This window comes from Artibeus jamaicensis, unplaced genomic scaffold (genome assembly GCF_021234435.1).
Source record: "Artibeus jamaicensis isolate MK-2021 breed Jamaican fruit bat unplaced genomic scaffold, CSHL_Jam_final scaffold_537, whole genome shotgun sequence".
NCBI lineage: Eukaryota > Metazoa > Chordata > Mammalia > Chiroptera > Phyllostomidae > Artibeus > Artibeus jamaicensis.
The window spans coordinates 4547223-4566464 of NW_026522047.1; the positions used below are offsets into that span (position 1 = coordinate 4547223).

Sequence of the window (19242 nt, forward strand, 5' to 3'; positions counted from 1 at the left end):
CTTAGCCAGTTCTGTTGTGAAACTGTACTATAAACACGAACATATGTTGTTAAAGAACTCGAATGCCCTGAATCCTGCAATCCCCTTGCTTATTCTGAAAATCAGTCAACTCTCTGAGCACGTGGCCGTGATTTCTGCGCACTCCCCTCCCACTCAGCAGTGCTGTCTCCCGACCCTGTGAGCGCCTCCTCTGTCTTGGCTGACGTTGCTGCTTCTGCTTGAAACACTTTTCTTTTCCTCCCGATGCTATCACAGCTGCTCCTCATGAAGAATTTAGTTACTCAAATGTCACCTCTACAGAGTGTGCCCTTCCTGCAGATACCCTCCTTAAAACAGCACCCCCATTCTCAGATAGCACCTAGCATGTGAATGTGTTCTATTGGTTTGTTTCTACTGATTGTCTCCTCCAAAGAGAACATGAACTCCTTGAGGAACAAGATCTTGTCCTCCGAGTTTCTCCAGCATTTGAATTATTCTTAAGACTCGGGAGGCCCTCACAAATAATGTCCAAAATTTATTGAGTCCATGAATTGTAAGTGGCACAAAGTGTATCCGCGGTAGGGGAGAACAAAAAAAGTGAAAAGGGACTAAGGCAATGAAATGGAGCCTGTGGGGACGTTCCAGGGCCTGAAGCAAATGGAAGCAAAATACAAACACTTCAATGCTAGTGCCTACGCCATGCAAGGCACTGCTCTAAGCACTTCACACGCATGCACTCGTCTTTATCCCTCGAAATAACACGCTTGTCACTCCCATTCTGCGGATGAGTAAAGTGAAGCACGTAGGCTAACTTGGCGAGGGCCAGAGGGAGCCCGTGGCGGGACCAAACCCGAACCCGGGTGCTGGAGTGCCTGCTTTTACTGCTGCTCGATGCTGCCGTTCGGAACGAAGCTCGGTGATCGGCAGCACCGGCACACCAAGCTTTCTCTGTGACCGTGCACGTCAGTCCACCGGTTTAACCTAACTGGAGACACAGCACATCTCGTTTCAGTCCAAGGGTGGTTACGACACCCCTGGTTACCAAGTGGGACATCCTCAGTTCCCGTCGCCCTCTCAGGGCTCCGAGGTTGCGCCCCAGCTCACCTGCCGTGTCCCCCACTCTCCACCTCCGCCCGCCCCTGCCGCTGTTCCTGCACCGAACCCGCCGCGCGCTCGGCTCGCGGGGGCTCCAGCGGCCACGCCTCACCTCCGTCACCTGCACGGCAACAGGGACACCTGTCCAGCCCGCCCCGCTACGACTGAGGGAAGGGGTCCGTGTGACAGCGCTGCACCGAGGTTACTTTCTACACCACTGCACATTTTCGGGTCCCCTCCGCCGCTACACTTCAAGAATAACGAAACACACCCTACCACTCGGAAAAGCGCCTAGCTCAACCGCCGGGTTTCGCACGGCCACTCCCGCCACGCCCCGCGCCGCCCCTCCCCGAGCATGCGCAGTGTTGCCGCCAGGCCCCGGCTTCCACCGGTCGCGCCGCAGAGCCTTGATGACGTAGCGCCTGCGCCGCCTGCGATCTGGGCGCGAGTGGAGAGGCTCGGGTTCCTTCCTGACGGATTCCGCTGCTCGCGGTCCCGGGACCGCCATCATGAAGGAGACACCGCTTTCAAACTGCGAGCGCCGCTTCCTCCTCCGCGCCATCGAGGAGAAGAAGGTGCGTGGCCCCGGGCACTTGGGGCAGCGTGGGCGCTCAGGTGGCCCGGCCGTCCGCGACTTTCCGGCTGGGGCCCTCGCCGGCCCCGAGGAGCCCTGCCAGACGCCCGCTGCCTCCCCAGCCCCCCAGGTTTTATTTGGTTCCAGTGGGTTCTTTTCAGGGCTCGAGTCAGCCCAGCCACGGCCAGTGCCCTGGCTCCCAGTTTCCACTGGCTAGTGAGGTGGGGGTGGGCGCCCAGGGCCCGACTCAGAGCGGCCGCGCCTTACCTGTTGAAGGAATAAGCGGATGAACCTTGTGCTTACAGCGCCTGGATGGCAGGCAAACCTATGATTACAGGAGCATCAAGATCTCGTTTGGAACAGACTACGGGTGCTGTATTGTGGAACTTGGGAAAACAAGGTAACAAAGGATTCAAATTAGAGGCTCAATGGGGGGACCTATTTTTAAAGAACCTAATGACCTAGTTTATAGAGCAGCTAGGAAGTTTGGACGGTACTTTGTGTAGCTGCCAAAAACTTTACACTTTTAATCAGAAGTGCATTTTCTGTCACATGGGTATCACATAGCAATTGCACTGAATTCTTCTGCACTTCTTGTCAGTACATACACCCTACTTACCTCCTTTTCCTGGGTGATGTGAGAACTTGATTTTTAATACTCATTTGGAAGTTTGATAGTGTTGGTGAATGTGCTGTAGGAAAACTAAGAAATCTCAAGTTCTCATGCTGCCTTGTGTTAATAGATACTTGTTTTAGAAAAGCAAAGTTCAGGTCATTGATTTTTTTTACAGGATCTGTGGAACAATCAGTATAGTAAATACAAGATGTTTTTTTCTTGTCATCTCTTCATACCAATGTGCATTTTATTCTTGTATATATTTTACTGTACTTTATACATAATGTCAACCTCTACATCGTGCTGAGTGTGTTATTATTACTCAGAGTAAGATCGAAAATTAGTATTTGTTTTAGATTTTTTTTAATTGGAAAGGAAATGTATTTAATCAACAGATTTGTACTTTGTCTTTGCAGAGTTCTTGGACAGGTTTCCTGTGAACTTGTTTCTCCAAAACTCAATAGGGCAACAGAAGGAATTCTGTTTTTTAACCTTGAACTCTCTCAGATGGCTGCCCCAGCTTTTGAACCTGGCAGGTATTTAAATCTTCTTCTTAAACTAACTGCTCTAACCTGAGGAGACTATAACTGCAGTGAGCTGTTGTTTTAACACCTGGTGTTGTAGTTCATGACATTAGCACATTCCTGTTTTCACAGGCAGTCAGACCTCTTGGTGAAGTTGAATCGCCTCTTGGAAAGATGTCTCAGAAATTCGAAGTGTATAGACACTGAGTCTCTCTGTGTTGTTGCTGGTGAAAAGGTGGGGAATGTGCCCAGAGTTCTTAATCTTAGGATGAATACTGTTGATTCGTGGATCCCTGTAGCTGTACGTTAGTGCTCAAACCTTCAATCCTTTCTGTACTGGTCCACTTCACTTCAGATGCTCCTGAGGGCCACCCCTAGAGCTTTGTGTCATCTCTCTGTAAAGGGACAAAAACATTGTGAAAAGAGCAACTGGAATTTGTGTGAAAATGTTTTATTCAAACCACTTGTGGTTTTCATTTATTTTAATTTACTTTCTTACGTTTTTTAAGTTCATAGACATAGGCAATATTTTCCTTTTTTATGGATGCAGAATTGAAGACCAGACTACACCCTTATATTTGGATAGGCTTATATACACGTTGCAAATCTCATTCTCAGTAAATTGTTCGGCATATAATAGTAGAACTTTCTTCTTGATTAGGGCATTTTGGCCATCTTTTTGACTCCAGAAGAGTCACTTAGCCTTTCTACATTCCATGCTTAAATGTGACACCTTCCTATTTCCATTACTTGTAAGGTTGTCATCATAAATGCTTGGAGTTAGGGAAATCCTAGTGTTAAATGTAAAATGGTTCTATACACTTAGAGTGTGTATCTTACTGTTGTCAGATGACTCCTAGAAGGGTAAACTATTGGTATTTCAGATGTTGGTCTGACCTAACATTTTTCTAAGTACAGTTTTATTGATAACAAGGAGCACCCACATTTTAACCACAAGAGAAGAATTGGTACACAGTGTTATTTTTCCTTTTAAACAGCCACTGGTTTTGTGATCAGTCCGATTTGTGTTTGTTTTGAATTCACATTCAGGTTTGGCAGATACGCGTGGACCTACATTTATTAAATCATGACGGAAACATCATTGATGCTGCCAGCATTGCCGCGATCGTAGCCTTGTGCCACTTCCGCAGACCAGATGTGTCTGTCCAAGGAGATGAGGTGACGCTGGTGAGTAGACGAGCCGTGCTCCTGTCTGTGGGCAAAGGAACCGGGTACCGGTGGACTCGTGGTCGGTGGAGATTGGGTGTGCTCTGAAACTTGTCCGTAAGGCCGACGCTACATATGTCAAATTGTCTCTGAAATGGCTTAAATCCCCTGTATTACAGTGTCAGTAAAAGCGCACCCCAGCCTGGCTTTCTAGAATAGAAGTAGGTGACTTCTTGGATTGTGCATTAGATGAAGTGGTTGTCTCATGTTCAGGGGCTGCGTGGGTGGAAACTACTGCACAGCGAGAAGCGTGCTCGTTTGTGGCAGAGTCCATCAGAAGCTTCTTAGAAGCAGTGCTGGGCCCCACTCTTAGAGGAGGGTGGGGAGGACCCATGATGCTGTGCTTCGGGCAGAGCTCCCAGGTGGCGCTGGTGCTGCTGCGGGGGCGGGACCACTGGCCTGTGCAGTTTATGTTGTCTTTCTCTCGTTTGCTGACTGTGTTTCTTTAAGTTATGTAAAGTGTGTACGAGAACAATGAAAGCCCACTGTGGGGGTGGTTTGCATCCTGGAGTTACAGAAGGGGACACCAGCCTCCCTGAGCAGTCCGTCCGGATGCTGCTTGTAGGCATCAGTCTGGAGCAGACTCGTAAAAGATTCAGAGGTCGGGACACGGGTGTTTTTTTAACAATGGAGACCTGTCCTTTAGAGAAGGGAGATGGTATAAGGAAGCAAAAACAAGTGGAAAGTGATAAGCACACATAAAAAGGTGTCATTTGAAAAAGAAAACTGGAGTTATTGCTGGTGGTAAAGTGTGTGTTCATTCATAGACTTTTATGTGAATTCATAGCATGTTAGTAATCACCAAAACTTGGCAACAACCCAGTTTGTCAGCCGGCGAACGGAAACAAAGTGTGCCCTGTCCATACCGTGGGACACGGTCCAGCAGTGACGGGGACCAGACCACTGATCCGTGCCACAGCAGGGGAAGCACACTAAGCTGAAGGGGGCCAATGTAAAAGACTAAGAGTTGGTTGGCCCCACCCCCGTGGAATGCCCCAGAAGGTGGCCTTAGAGACAGGGAGTAGCTCACGGCTTGCGTGGGGCCGGGAGTGAGAGCTGACTGGGCACAGGCTTGAGGGAAGTTGGGGTGTGGGGGGGTAATGGCAATGTTAAAGAACTGCATTGGGATAGTTCCGTGACTGTAGACGTGTTACAAATGAACTAAAATGAGTGGCTCTGTGGTGGGTGATGTAGATCCCAGTGCTGCTTTTGACAGATGCGTCAAGTTGAAAGGCATGTGAACGGCAAAGTCAGATAGGTGATTGAAAAAGAAGGGATTTGGGTACTCACCAAGGATTCATGGAGTTTCATGTTTTATTTGAACATTTGATGTGCAAGGTGGTTCTTTCGTAGGTTCGTGACTTTTACTTTCCAACAGTACACTCCGGAGGAGCGGGACCCGGTCCCTCTGAGCGTCCACCACATGCCCATCTGCGTGAGCTTCGCCTTCTTCCAGCAGGGGTGAGTCTCGGCCACTGCGGCCGGTGCCGCTGGGGCTCGGCCGTTTACTCACGTGTGCCCCCTTAACACTCCAGCACCTCGCAGTTCAGAAAAGGATTTGCATTTATAGGCCTGGCCCTTCCTGAGGGCTTTAGTTGGTTCTTGACCTAAGTGGCAAACTCTGTAAGGAAGGGGCTCCACGCCTGTCTTTTCAAGGTGTGTCACAGCTGGGTGGACTCACTGCCGTATGGTCGCGTGCCGTCTTTCCACATCTCTGGAGGTGTGGGTGTTGGGAGGACTGTGGGCCGGGCTCTACCCGGGACAGTGGGTGGGAACTATTGCGGTCAACGGCAGCGGGACTCGAGCCTGTTGGACGCAGCGGTTCTGGGATCAGTCCTGGGGATGCTTCACCAGTGGGCAACATCTCGGGGCCTTCGGCTCTCCCGCCGTTTCCTTGGTCCCCGGAACAGTGCCTGCAGAGGAAAGCCGAGCCGTACATAAATAAGGTACTCGAACAGTCAGGAGTAGGAACTAGAGAAGAGCTTTCAGCCTTCAGTCGCTGTAGTGCAGAGCTTCGCTGGAGGGAACTAGACCAGCAGCGGCAGGCAGCAGGGGTGAGCCATGTATGCAGTGTAAAAGTTTCCAGGCATTAAAAGGCAAAAAGAATCAGGTAAATCTAAGTTTTACATGTTTATTGTATTTAATATAACTAAGATATTTTAATGTGTGACCAGTGTCTTAAAAATTGTTCATGGAGTGCTCCACATTCTTTCGTTCCCGCCACGTCTTTGGAAGCCAGGGTTGCGCACTCATGGCGCGCCTCGGTGTGGGCCAGCACCTCTCCGGGGCTCAGGGCCCAGGGCCCCGCGGGCCTAGGGGCTCCGTGGGACAGGGCCGAAGTGCAGCGTTTTCTGAATGAGCTGTTAGAACCTGGAAGAGCTTCAGCATACAGGCCATTAAGGAGACTTTAAATTAATGACATTGTCTACATTTTTCTTAAAGAGCCTCAGGTTACTTAAAGTGATAGCATCTGATTTCAGTTTCATATCATTTAAATAAAACCATTAGGAACTTATGCCACTTTACTGTAATAACTTACAATATCCATCTAGCATCATTTTGTGTCCATAGAAACAAAAGTTCTTTTCTACCTTTTCCCATTAAAGTGACTCAGATCCACAGACTTAGGCCTTCATTGAGTCGACTCTATTAATGCTATCTTTGAGACTGTCCATGACCTTGAGGCAGACCAGAGCCCAGCCTCGGGTGCACTCAGGTCCACTTCGTGTTCACTGCAGCACGTTCCTGTTGGTGGATCCCAGCGAGCGAGAGGAGCGCGTCATGGACGGCCTGCTGGTCATCGCCATGAACAAGCACCGCGAGATCTGCACCCTGCAGTCCAGTGGGGGGATCATGCTGCTGAACGAGCAGGTCAGTGCCCCCGCTCACGCCCCGGGACCCACAGGCTCTTCCTGCAGAAGCTTTCTCCTTCTCTGTAACTGAAATCCAGCAAGGGTATTGCCAGTGACTGATTCTGGCACGTGTTAGAGTCTGGTTCCAGGATTCATTAGTTTGTTGACCGGTGGCTGCAAGGTGTCTCCCTCACCCCCACTGCTCCCACTGTGGCCTTCTAGAGTCCGACCCTTCTGGGTAGAGGGACACTTTGTACTTTCCAGTGAAAGAAGAGACTCAGACTTCTCTTCCCCCAAAAGGTGTCAAAAATAGAAGTGAGGTTAAAAAATAGCTTAGCATTTGGGTGCCACAAGCAGTTCCCAAACCCAGCAACATGTCAGATTCACACGGGGTCAGGAAACCAACCACCAGGAACCACTGGTGTGGCTGCTGCTGGTGGGCCCAGCTCTGCACGTCTTCATGCCTCAGTTTCTGTATCTGTAAAGTAGGGAGTAATGTGACGTCAGCACCTGGTTGTTGGGAAAACAAGGATAAGCAGGTTGCACTGCACAGCCTGTGTTAAGTACAGTAGACAGAAGTTTCTGATCACCATCATTACCAGCATTGTGCCCCTTCCCAGACCCCTATTTCCAGAAAAACTGATCCATTAGGCCTCTGAAGCCCGAGAACATTTGCTTTCTGGAAGCTTCCAGGGGTGCTCTGCAGCCATGCTGGTTCACTTCCCTGGAGGGAAGTCCGAGTGCCCCAAGCCCCCAGCAGACACCTGTGGCCTCTTCACTGCCGTGTGTTAGTGCTACAGGCACGCTTTTGGGTCTGTTCCTTAACGGGATAGTCCTTCACGTATTTTGAAACAACTCATAACTTGCTTTATTGTGTTAATTTCATATTTGGAAAAAAGTCAGGCTTAAATTATAAAGTTAGAAAAACTAATGTTCTTGGTTTTGCTAGAGAAAGCTATTTGGTTTGTCTTTAAGTAACAATCCATTTTTATAAATAGGTTTTGAGGTGTAGTAAAATCGCTGGGGTGAAAGTAGCGGAAATTACAGAGCTGATACAGAAGGCGTTGGAGAATGACCAGAAAGTTAGGTGAGTTTCTGTCAGAGCTGAATGGTTTTTGTATCGGTTTTTCTTGCCCAGGGGTGACCACACACTTGGGTCTTTTCTTATCTGTTAATCTCAGTGGCATATATACTGAATGTTTTTTGAAAGTTGATTGAACTGGTTGCTGTATTCCAGTGTAAACAATCTGTATTGAAAAGCCACATATTTTTCTTTCAAACTGTAACATTTTCTTAGGGAAAAGAATCTAGTAAATCAAGTTACCTGCAAGAACCCAGACAGGGTCGATCCCGTCTTCTCACCACGTGGCCTCAGGCAGGACCCGTGACCCAGCACGTCAGTGCCGGTCACCTGCGGTCACCTGTGGCCGGTTCGGGGCTCACAGAGTAACGTGCTTCAGGCGCTCAGCAGCGCCAGCACCTGGTTCCGTAGATGGTAGTGGGAGGGGCGTGGTGTTATTTCTCTTGATAGGCACAGAAACTGGTGAGGTTGGCTTAGTCAAATAATTATTCCAATGTTTCTCATCCATCAGAAGGTAAGTTTTTTGGTTTTTGTCTTCTCTTCCATCTACTGTCTACCCCATTCCCCCCCCCAACCTCCCTCCCCCTGAAAAAAACCCACACAGGAAAGAGGGTGGAAAGTTTGGCTTTGCGGAGTCCATAGCAAATCAAAGGATCACAGCATTTAGAATGGAGAAGGCCCCGGTGGACACCTCTGACGTGGAGGAGAAAGCGGAAGAGATCATCGCTGAAGCCGAGCCTCCCCCCGAAGTGTATCCTCACTGGGCGGCCTTTCCCCTCTTCCCTGTGACGGGGTCCGTAGCGCCGTTGCTGGGCGTGTGCAGGGCGAGCTACTGAGATCCAGCTTCTGCGCCTTGTGAGCGCGCACATTTAGGGCACAGACGGTGATGAGTCAGGGCGACAGTGTGACACCCGCGCCTCTTCAGTTTTCCTGCAGAACTCTGGGCCATCTCTTATTTAAAGAGCCAGTTTGTAGCGTTTCACTTTCCTTTGAAAATTGTTCTTTTTTTCAGTAGCGTGGTCAGGCCCTCTATATACTGTCACATGTTGTTTTTGACATTGCTTTTTCTTCATGCACTGTTACTGTCCTACAGCTAAAATGTGCAGTCTCTCGCTCTCTCACTGTGTCCATAAAAACCTCACCTGAGTTAAGACCTTAGTTCTACTTTTCTTCATCATTCAGCCACCCTTAGTCCAGCTCCTAGTCAGCTTTTCCCCCCCGAGGATCTGAGGCGCCCTTCAGTCTCAGAGGGAGATGCGTTCATTCTTTATCAGCGCTGCACCACGTAGCCGTGTCTGTGTGAGTCGGTTTCCTTAACCGAGAAGTGTTTCCAACCCTGTGCTCTGGACTCCTGGCACCGCGCTGATTGGAGAAGGAGTAGAAAACTCCTGGGGCGATCTGGAAGACTCTGAGAAGGAAGATGAGGAGGAAGGTGGCAGTGACGAAGCCATTGTCCTCGACAGTGTGACAGTGGACATGGGCGTGGAAGTCCCCAGCGCTGGGAGCCGGGGTAGGTGCTGCTTCGTGGTTGATGTATGCATTACACTGTTACATGCATGTGTAGACATGTTACGTGTGCTGTCATGTGTGTATGTGGTGTAGCCCTGCTTACAGACGAAGGTCTCCCCCAGACAGGGGCCTTAGTTTCATGTGTCAGCCCTTCCTGTTTGTGGAGCAGAGACGCTCTGATCTAAATGGGAACTGAACTATGAAGCGCGTGCACCGCAGGTCTTGTCTGAGAGACGGTGCTCACCTCCGTGGGCCGGGGGCTCTGGTGCGGCCTGCAGTTGCATTCTTAATGTCGGCACGCTCTGCTCCCTTCTCTTACGTGTGTGTGTCTGGAGCCATTAAGGAGGTCTCTTAAAGGTCTTATTCCTGCATGCCATTTCCTCTTTGCTCAGTTTCCAAGACGGGGAGCTGTGACATCACGTGCGTTTGACAGTCGTGCTGTCCAAGCAGCGCCTGCTGCGTGTCAGAAGTGTTGTCTGTGTGCTGTCGGGCGCAGCACCGCTAGCCATGCGCGCTGCTGAGCACTTGACACGTGGCTGTCGTGACTAGAATTGGCCCCTACACTTCAGTTCTGGGCAACACAAACGTTAAATAGCCTCCTGTGGCTACCGCAGGAGAGCGGCATTGGCACAGAACTGGAGTTACCTGGGGTTCAGGCGGTTCTGGGTGACCCTTGTGTTCTGGAGATGTCGCTTGTACCTGTGGGCACTTTTTCTTCAAGAAAACTGAGCTTGTGTTCGGCCCGTCCTGGAAACTGGCCCTGATCTGCTGTTTAGGCCGTGGGGGCAGACATCGCAGGGGCGAGGCTCCAGGCCTGGGGCCCAGGGATGGAGCACTCCTGAGTCCGTGACATCCGGGCCGCTTGCCGCTGAGCTGTAGGGAAGAGCCCCACGAGGCGGGACTGGTACTCGCTTCCCCAGCGCTCACGCTATTGGAGGTCACTTCCAGTTTACAGCGTGCGAGAGGCTTCTCCCTGGGACTGCGAGTGAAGCTTTAGGCTGTGTGATTGCCAGGCCACCAGCCAGTCCAAGTGCTACATGAATTCGGTGTTGGACACCCCTCGTTGGTTAGTCATTCCCTTACTGACAAAAACTGCATGTCAGCACCAGCTTTTCAGTGTCCGTGCCACTGAACAAGTAGCCTGTGCCCTTTATATATTTGTTAACTGCTTTTCTAAGGCTGATAAGGTGCACAGCTAGGGCCTTTCATTGTGAGCTTGAAGGCGAGTATTTTCAGCTGAATAATAAAGGTAGGCCTAAGATAATTGGTCATCTTTCTAAAGCATATGAACAAAAGGAGAAACTGAGAACTCAAAATACAAAGAACTGATAAACCAGCAGCCAAGTGGGAAAAGGACTAATCCACATTATGTTACTAGTGAAGTCTCAAGAGAAGAGCAGGCAAAAAGACAGGAAGTAGTTTTCAAACGCGAGTACCAGCACCGGCAAGGCCGTGCAGGGGAGTGCCGCCTCATGTGCCGTTCCTCGCGGTGCAAACTGGAACAGTATCTGGGGGGATTTACGTGCCTTTCAGCCCAACAATTGTGCTTCTGGGTATTTTCTTTCCAGTGCTGTTTGTAATAGGGAGAAATGAAAAATTTTGGTCCTGAGAACTGGCGACTTGGCGTGTTCAGCTTCCAGATCAGCTCTGTGAGATGCTGTGTGTCTGTAAAGTGTGCAGACCCCCCCCCTTCTCTGTTCGGATGTGACCAGAGATGTGATAGAGAATGTTTGGGCGGTGGAGTACGTGCTGTGTCAGAGCTTCAGGGAAGGAAGGAAACGGGTGGGTCTGCCAGCCTACACCCAGAGTGGCCTGGGCTGCTGTGGTGAAATGGAGTTTTCAAGTCCCCCACGTGGAAACCAACGTGGAGGCTTCCCCAGAGAATGAAGGCAGACTGCGGAGGTGCTACAGTTTGCTTCCAGGCCCTTGCAGTACAGCGAGTCACACGTGTTTTTTTGCTTTCCAGTAAATAAAACAATGTGCATACGTTAATCAAACAACCCCTTATTACAAAGAAAAATGCTAGCCATCCTGAGCCGGCTGGAAAACAGTCTGAGAGACTTCTACACTCAGGGCTGCCACAGCCTTCAGCTCATACAAAGCAAGTGACAGGGACGCACAGTGCGTGAGGTCTGCCTGCACTCACACCACTTCTGTTTCCCTAAAGATGCCCCCATAGTGCTGTCCGACAGTGAGGAAGAAGACATGGTCATTTTAGAACCAGGCAAGGGTCCAAAGAAAATAAGGTAAGTTTCTGGCTGCTTTCTCTGGTTCTATTCTCATCTTGCCCCACTGTGGACAGAGAGACGCACCTTTCATTAGCTATCCAGCTGTTCTTTGGTTTATTCAACCTCAGGGTTGTAAACACTAGCAGCTAATTCTGTAAAACTGCTCGCATGCCTTTCAGAGTCACTGCGTTTTACTCACAGTTGGCAAATGTATCATACTGGGGTGGGGGTGCGGGTGCTAAGGCCTGAGTTTTGTGGTTCCAGAACGTGACAAGCACTGTGGGGTGTGCCACCCCCGCAGTCAGCTTCCAGTACTGACACTTTGTAAACGTTAACTTACTTTATTCACAGAACACAGACCATCAGTGCACAACAAGAAAAAGCACCAAGTAAAAAACCAGTGAAAAAGAGGAAAAAGAAGAGACCTGCTCATTAAAGCGCACGTGGTTGTATTTATGTAAATAATTATTAAAAGGATATTTATTTAAGTGCCAGCAACCTTGGGTATTTTTAATTCACAAATCCATTATAAAATCTACTCATTTCTTTATATAGTACTTACATTGTGTTTTTAATAAACCTTCTGGAGAACTTAACAGGTCTTAATTGTCACTTTAGTTAATTGTGAAAGTTGATGAGTTTAGAAGCATTTTCTTAGTGTGTCCAAAGGGCTCAGAGTCTAGCATCATCGCGACCAAAAAATAAACAGATTTATTCCAGATTCGCTTCAATTATGCAAGTCAGCAAATGGTCCAGACGCTTAGGAAAATGTCAGAACCACTGTCTGTTTTCCTGAAACTATGAAATATAGTTATTTTTCTTAAAGTTTTTAGAAGCCTCCCTAAGTCCCCATAGGAGAAAATAACTTTTCTGAGTGAAATCCTGAAGTCAAATTTTTACCTCAAATTAAATTTGACTTACAAAATCCAGGTTTTCTAAATCAATTTATTAATTCTTATTCTTATCCTGACCGTTGGCATCATTAATACTTTAACAAAACCACTTAAAATTGGCCACATATCTAAGATAGTTACATGTACAAAAGATATACAAATTAAAACCACTTAAAAATAGCATAATTTGTATTGAGAATAACGCCTGTGTCCAGAAATGATTGTAAAGACCTACAGTAAAAACCACACCCTGTCCTCGGACGGAGTCAGACCTTAGAAGCGGGGGCGGCTGCTCCCTGCCACACCTGTAGTGTCTCTGGTGGGACGAGGAGGGAGACGCCATGGTACCTGTGGGGAGAGCACCCGTCTTTAGTAACCTTCACTGAGAAATGCTTTCTGTCCCTCTGATGATGTTTTAAAGGATAACGAAACCTGTCCAGTCCACAAAACAAGCACCTACCCTCTCCCCCGACCCCCCTCAAATACACCACAGAAACACAGGGCCTGCTAAGGGAACAGCCTCTAAGGAGGCTCTGTGATTCAGATGTCAAGGACCCCTGACCATGGAATAGCCCAGAAAAGCCAGTTTCCCGCCAGCCGCTCATGCCCAGTCTTACTTGGGGTGCTTGTACTTCTCTCTGACCGACTGCTGGGCGTGCTGCGGGGCCCTGAGGTAGGTCTGGTGCAGGTCCAGGAGACAGGGCTTCAGGCTCTCCAGGGTGTATCCCGTCTGCTGCACCAAGGAGTCAGGCTGCCCGGGACAGAGGGAGGGGAAGCTGCTGAGTTACACTTCCAGGAGCACACACCGAACTGGAGTTGGCACAGAGCTTGAGTTGGGTTAAATTTCAGTGCCAACAGGTCTCCCAGTGTGCTCAGGCCAGCATGCCATCTTGTTTATGCAGACCTGGGTCGATTTTACTGCTCTCCCCGAGCTGGTTAGACAGCCAGGGTTCTTTTAAGTGCACCGTTCAAGTCCTACCCGACAAACGCACTGAGACGGTGTTGAACAGGCCTCCGGGGTCAGCACCCCTGAACCATCGTCAGCTGTGCAGGACAGGCACAGAACTCCCCCGGCACAAGCCCCTGCTGCGTGCGATGCAGCCACGAGAAGACACGGTACGCACCCAGCTCTGACCCGTGACTGTGTAGAGTGCTAGGTGAAAGGCCGCGCCGGCGATCACTGAGGGCAGGTACTGGAGGTACGGGTCCGCATCAATCAGACTCAGCTCCCCCAGAAACTGCAACACGAAGGGACACGCTCGTGGTCACGAGACCTAGAATTCAAACCTGCGACCTCTGCCTCCCAACCCCATTTTCTCCTGTGGCCCCATCTTTCAGACACAGCCATTATCTTAGTGTTTGTTCCATTCCGTCACTGTTTCTCCTCTCTCAATGATTTAAAAAATATATACTTTATTTACTGATTTTTAAAGAGAGAAGGTAGGGAGAAAGAAACATCCATTGGTTGCCTCTCTATGCAGTTCAGATGGCAACCAAATCTGCAACAGGGAACCAAACTGACCACCTCTTGCCTTATGGGGTTAACACCCAACTGAGCCGCACCAGTCAGGGCTCCTCTTTTAATAACTTTTAATACAACTCTTCTGGCCATGATGTCCCAAGACTTAAGTTTCTATTATCTTGTCAGGCTGCTTCTCAGCTGCAGCATGAACCTGCCTGAGAAACTAAACCCCTTGACCAAAGCGATATAATGAAACCAGGGCTTGCCCCTAGTGGTGCCCGAAGAATCTTGCTTCAGCAGAATAAAAAGAACTTACCATTGCTAAGCTTTCAACTTTGCAGTTTGCAGGCTGCTGGTGCAGAAAGTACTGGGTGAGGAATTGATTGATGGTTGGGGCGGCCAAGTCGAAAGCAAGGACTTTGAGGACCAGGTGCTCCATTCTGAGAACCTGCTTCTTGGTGTAGGTGTCGTCTGTAATGTACACAAACTCTGCTACTTCTGGGGGGTAAATTTCTTCAAACTTCCTGCAATGAAAACAGTTTTAAGTCATCAGTGCCTGAAGAGGCGGGAGCATGAATATCCAATTCTGAAATCCGTCTAGCAGAGTACACCCAATGAATTCAAAACCTACCCACTCCGACTGCCTGTTTCCACTGAGAACCGACCATGTGTAGCAGAGACTGGGTGAATGCCAACTAGAAGACCCAGATCAACAAAGGATTTGAAGATGCCTCTCCCAGGGCGGTCAAGGAAATAAATGGGAGGCACGAGACTTCCCAAGATAGGAACAATGCCGGAGTTCACCCAGTAAGTGCAAATCTAGGAAATTTTCTTAGAAAAATAAACATTTCAGGTTTAAGTTTTAAAACTTACTTTACTTATTCTCTTTTTAGTTTATATTTATTGTTGTTCAGAATTTAGTTTTCATGTCTTAATGAAGATAGGATTTAGCTCATACGCCAGAAAAAGCTTTTTTAATGGAAGGAATCACACTTTTCATCTTTGTAATCTGGTCTTGGTGTGTTAAAATGTAGCCAGTGTACATGTTCATTCAAGAAGGTGCCCTGGGACCCAGGTATGGGAAAATTATGTCCTGAATTAGAAAAGAGTGTCATCTACCCCGTCACCACTGAGATAGTCACCGACTCTCTGCTTTGTGTAATGTACATCACACTGTTAAAAACCACATTTCTTCCCTATACAGAAAGGTATTGATCACTTTTACCCCAACAAACCAAGCTGACTTACGAGGCTAACAGCATAGCAGCAGTGCCCACAAGCTGAAGTTTTCCTCTCAACACAGACATGGATGAAAGGAACCTGTCAATATAGTTCACAGCCAAGTGCAGGGTCTCATTCTGTAGTTTATATTCTTCTCCTACTTCAACTAACCAGTCCACGAGGATAGCCCTCATACTGTTGGTGATGTCTGGCTGTTTCTTCATGTAACCCACTTTAGGCTTACATTTAACCTGTTGAGAAAGTTACTCAGCATAGTGTTAAGCACTGCAGTTACATTATTCCACACTAAGCAAGCTGCTACATGCTAGAACCTAAGTACAGCAATAGAGCAGAGCAATGGGCTGGCAGGTAAGAACTTACAAACGTCCTCTCACTTCCATTTCCCCAGTGACTAGGCAGCAGCACAGCGAGTGGGTCCTGAGAGCCCTTACCTCCATTTCCCTAAGGTAGGTGTGGATGTCCTCGTGGTAGTCTGGGACTTCGTTAACATTCACTGGCTTCTCATCTTCCAATATGATGGACATATCCATTGTCTGTGGTGACTCTGGGGGAGTTCAAAAGCACGATTATGTTCGTGGTTTAATTTTCTATTTAATAGCCAGAAAGGATGGCCCTTGCAGGGAGTCCCATGCTATCAAAGCATTTACTGCACCCGTGATGAAGCACATAGGCTATTTCTCTCTGGTTTTTAGTACCTCTGTCAACTTAGCTGCAGAATGATTTTAATGAACAAGAAAAAATACTGGTAGGAAAACAGTATCGGGAAAATCAGTACGAGGATTTCATTCACCTCCCACGAGGGATATTGGCAGGGCGGTTCCCCTGGGCCAGGGTTACCATCCAGGTTCCGAGACAATATGCAGGAGCTGCCCTGATAGTGTGCAGACCCCCAGAGCTGGATGTATTCAAACCACAGTCTCAGCAATAGCTTCAAGCAGGGCTAATACCACATTCAACAAGTGATTCATCTTCTGTGATTTTAAATTATCTTTTGAAGTGAAAACATCACCTGTTATTATTTTCACTTCCAGGTTCACTGAGGTTTAAATTTGCTGCAAATTTTAAATAAGAATACATAAATTATCTGAATTCTGAAGGACTTTACTGCTCCTTCCAGACCACCCCCCACCAACAGAGTGCAGTGGTGGAGAAGGCGCATGCACTGTGAGCACGGCTGTCTGGATTGGCCTCTGTTCAGGTCAAGTACAAGTCCCTGTGGTTCCACTCCTGACTCACAGGAGGACGATGCTCCTCTGGCACCCAAGGATCACTCAGACTGGTTTCACAGAAAGTGAATTTAAGGCTGGAGAGATTTAGGCACCACACATAAAAGCTGACCCCACACGGCACTCCGTGAGTGGTGTGCACCAAGTGAGTCTTGGGAGGGAATCCAGCCGACACCCAACCTCCCAACAGTGGAAACATTTCTAGGGTCAGATAAAAATCCGTGTTTGAGATCCAGTTAAGTTGATGAGACTGGCAGTGTACTGAACAAGCACCCAGTTGGGTCCATCCTTTTAGGTCACTGGGTCATGTATTAGCTGTGGGGTCTGAGAAAACTCACACCCTTTAAAAACTTGTGACATTAAACCTAACTCATTATGTAGTAAGGGTCAGGGACGATAATGTCTTAAAAAGCAAAATATCATTAATCCAACTTATTTAATAACTATGCTCACATTGATCTGATACAAGTGTTTGTTAAAACTTACCAAAACTTCCATCCATTGGATAATCAAGAGGTACCAGTGGTTTTCTCGGTTCAGGTAAAGCAATAGCTGAATTAAACGCCAGGACATCTTCACATTCTGTGTTTTGGGGTTCACCTGGCCTCTTTTGAGTCTCTTCTGCTTCATCCACATGGATGGTAAATGCAGACTGTTTACTGTTTGCATTCCAGGGAGGAACAATGACATGCTCATCATTTACATTAAGATCCTTAAGGGGTGCAACCTAAAAGGACACCAATAACCTGCTTTGAGCTTATTAAGTACAGTTTTGCTTTCTTCCCCTTCTGGGTCTCAACCTGTGTTTTTACCCCCAACAACTCCATCAGGAACATAAACTTTCTGAGGCAAAATCCAGGCAAGAGAGTTTGAGTGGTTGAGGAAAAGAAGGGATGTTTCCATTTGTCACAGGCATTTATGGGGGAGATCAGAGAGTATCACAGTAACTGCAATGATGAAAAACTAAAGGCTACAAGAGGGATGGAATGACCAAAAGATGACAAGTTTAGGAAAGAGATGGCAAAAACGCTTTCCCCCTGGGGTGGAGCAACAGAGCAATTCTGGTAAAATGGCGGAATTTACCGAAAGCCAAGTATTTTTTATATTCTTTCCTAAACTAGAGGTAAGCTCTAACTTCCCTCTACCGGGAGGGGGCAGGAAGGCCGGCTCCCAGAGCCTGGGGGTTTAAAAGCGAAGAGGAAGATGCAGAGGCGGGCCAAGACCACACTCGTATGGCAGGGCTTGGTATGACCCCATTATCTAGAGAAAATACAACAGGGCAGACAAGCTGCGAATGCACAGTGCTGGGGAAGAGAGTAGTGCGAGAAAGAAACTACCCCAGTTACAACCTAGCACGCCAGAAAACCAGGGACCATGGGGGCTCCAGACCCAGACCTCCCTAAAAAAGACCAGAGGGTGCTCTTGCTCCTCTGCCTGGTAAACCCATGCAAAACTACTGCTCGTCTCTTTACCCGTCGCGTCTTGGGCCTCTGAGGCGGCGCTGGACCCCGCTGGTTCCCGGCCTTCAGCACCGCCAGCCCGGCCCGGGTCCGGGGCTGCTGGGTGGGCGACGCCTTCTCGGGGTCGATGTTCTCCTGGTCCTCTTCGGGTGCTGTCTGCTGCACTGTGAGCAGCGCCGAGCCCGCCTCGCGGGCCGCAGAGCTGCCCAACATCTCTGCTCCCGAGAGCAGAGCTGGATGAGCCTGCGGCGCCAAGCAGCGTGCACTCGGTCCCGCCGACCGGCCGCGCCGAGCAGCGCTCCAGTCGTAGCCGCCCGCCGCAGCCCGGGCCAGCCCGCCCGCCCGCCCGCCCTCCCGCCCGGGATCGCTGAGAACCGGCGAGGCCGCGAAAGGAGCAGGCACCGCCGGGCGTGGAGGGAAAAGGTCACCCCCAGACTCAGCCAGCAGCCCGCCGGAGAAGCGTCTGTTCCTGCAGTTCAAGTATCCCGCGACTATTGAAATGGGCCAATGAAAAGGACCCGGCCCCGTGACGTCACCCGAGCGACAAGTCGCAGGCGAATGAAGGCGGTCGCGCCCACAAACGAGAAGCGGGGCGGGCCAGCGGGAGGGAACCCGCCTACGCTGGGCGAGGGCGGGGCCAGGTTGGACGCGGCCTTTAACTGGAGACCCTGGGCTCTCCGCGCGAAGGCCGTTCTACCCCGACAAAGGGGAGAGAGCAGCGGGCCGCGCTGCCATTGCCCGAGGCCTCTAGGCCGGCTAGTCAGACCGGTTCCCTGGGGTCTAGAACCCTCCGAGCCACTCAAGTCCCGCAGTGCCTCCCACTCTCCCTTCTCTGCCCTGGTCCTTAAGCGTGTCTATCTACCTGGCGTGCAGTTGTCCTAGGGGCACGGGGCGTGCCCAAGTCCGTTCAAGGCCCCGGTTCTCAGGTGACCGACTACACTGTCACCTCCCATCAGGTGCTTCTCCGGTCTTAGGCTTTTTACTTCTACCGAAGAGGCAATTAATTAATGAGGTGCCACCCTGAACTACTGTTGATCCATATATAACAAATATACAATTTCTTGTAGTGCACTACGAGAAATTCAACTAGACAGTCACTAATTTTTATCTACTATTTCCCAAGCCGTAGCAGCCAATGAAAAGTACCCAGTGAATTCTAGTGACCCAGATATAATAACGCGTTCCACGGAGAAAGGCAGGCTGGTCTATCCTCGGATGAGGACTTAAAAAAAAGAAGGTGGTTTGATTATAGTAAAATATTTGAGCTTATTAAA

General features: G+C 49.1%; 2 protein-coding genes across 2 annotated transcripts; one reads left to right on the forward strand and one right to left on the reverse strand.

Moving 5' to 3' along the window:
- Positions 1-1481: 1481 nt before the first annotated feature.
- EXOSC9 (exosome component 9) lies at positions 1482-12281 on the forward strand. Its single transcript, XM_037129880.2, has 12 exons — positions 1482-1649; positions 1954-2048; positions 2681-2800; positions 2921-3023; positions 3839-3976; positions 5394-5476; positions 6754-6886; positions 7866-7954; positions 8553-8699; positions 9274-9458; positions 11625-11703; positions 12037-12281. Exons 1-12 carry the CDS (start codon positions 1584-1586, stop codon positions 12119-12121), a joined length of 1323 nt encoding a protein of 440 aa, XP_036985775.1. The 5' UTR covers positions 1482-1583; the 3' UTR covers positions 12122-12281.
- A 331-nt stretch (positions 12282-12612) lies between these two features.
- On the reverse strand, positions 12613-19175 carry CCNA2 (cyclin A2). Its single transcript, XM_037129882.2, has 8 exons — positions 17981-19175; positions 16995-17235; positions 15714-15826; positions 15289-15512; positions 14357-14564; positions 13703-13816; positions 13196-13329; positions 12613-12926 (listed from the first exon to the last, which is right to left on the reverse strand). Exons 1-8 carry the CDS (start codon positions 18179-18181, stop codon positions 12845-12847), a joined length of 1317 nt encoding a protein of 438 aa, XP_036985777.2. The 5' UTR covers positions 18182-19175; the 3' UTR covers positions 12613-12844.
- Between the last annotated feature and the right edge of the window lie 67 nt (positions 19176-19242).

What these genes read in the sequence shown, in the direction of transcription:
- CCNA2 (XM_037129882.2), bottom strand. Translation starts at nt 18,181, where the DNA reads ATGTTGGGCAGCTCTGCGGCCCGCGAGGCGGGCTCGGCGCTGCTCACA. An exon ending in TCCAATGGATGGAAGTTTTG is followed by an intron (nt 15,827 to 16,994) that starts GTAAGTTTTAAC and finishes GAACTCCCCCAG; the next exon opens with AGTCACCACAGACAATGGAT. An exon ending in CCTACCTTAGGGAAATGGAG is followed by an intron (nt 15,513 to 15,713) that starts GTAAGGGCTCTC and finishes CTTTCTCAACAG; the next exon opens with GTTAAATGTAAGCCTAAAGT.
- EXOSC9 (XM_037129880.2), top strand. Translation starts at nt 1,584, where the DNA reads ATGAAGGAGACACCGCTTTCAAACTGCGAGCGCCGCTTCCTCCTCCGC. An exon ending in TTCGCCTTCTTCCAGCAGGG is followed by an intron (nt 5,477 to 6,753) that starts GTGAGTCTCGGC and finishes TGTTCACTGCAG; the next exon opens with CACGTTCCTGTTGGTGGATC. An exon ending in CCCCAGCGCTGGGAGCCGGG is followed by an intron (nt 9,459 to 11,624) that starts GTAGGTGCTGCT and finishes GTTTCCCTAAAG; the next exon opens with ATGCCCCCATAGTGCTGTCC.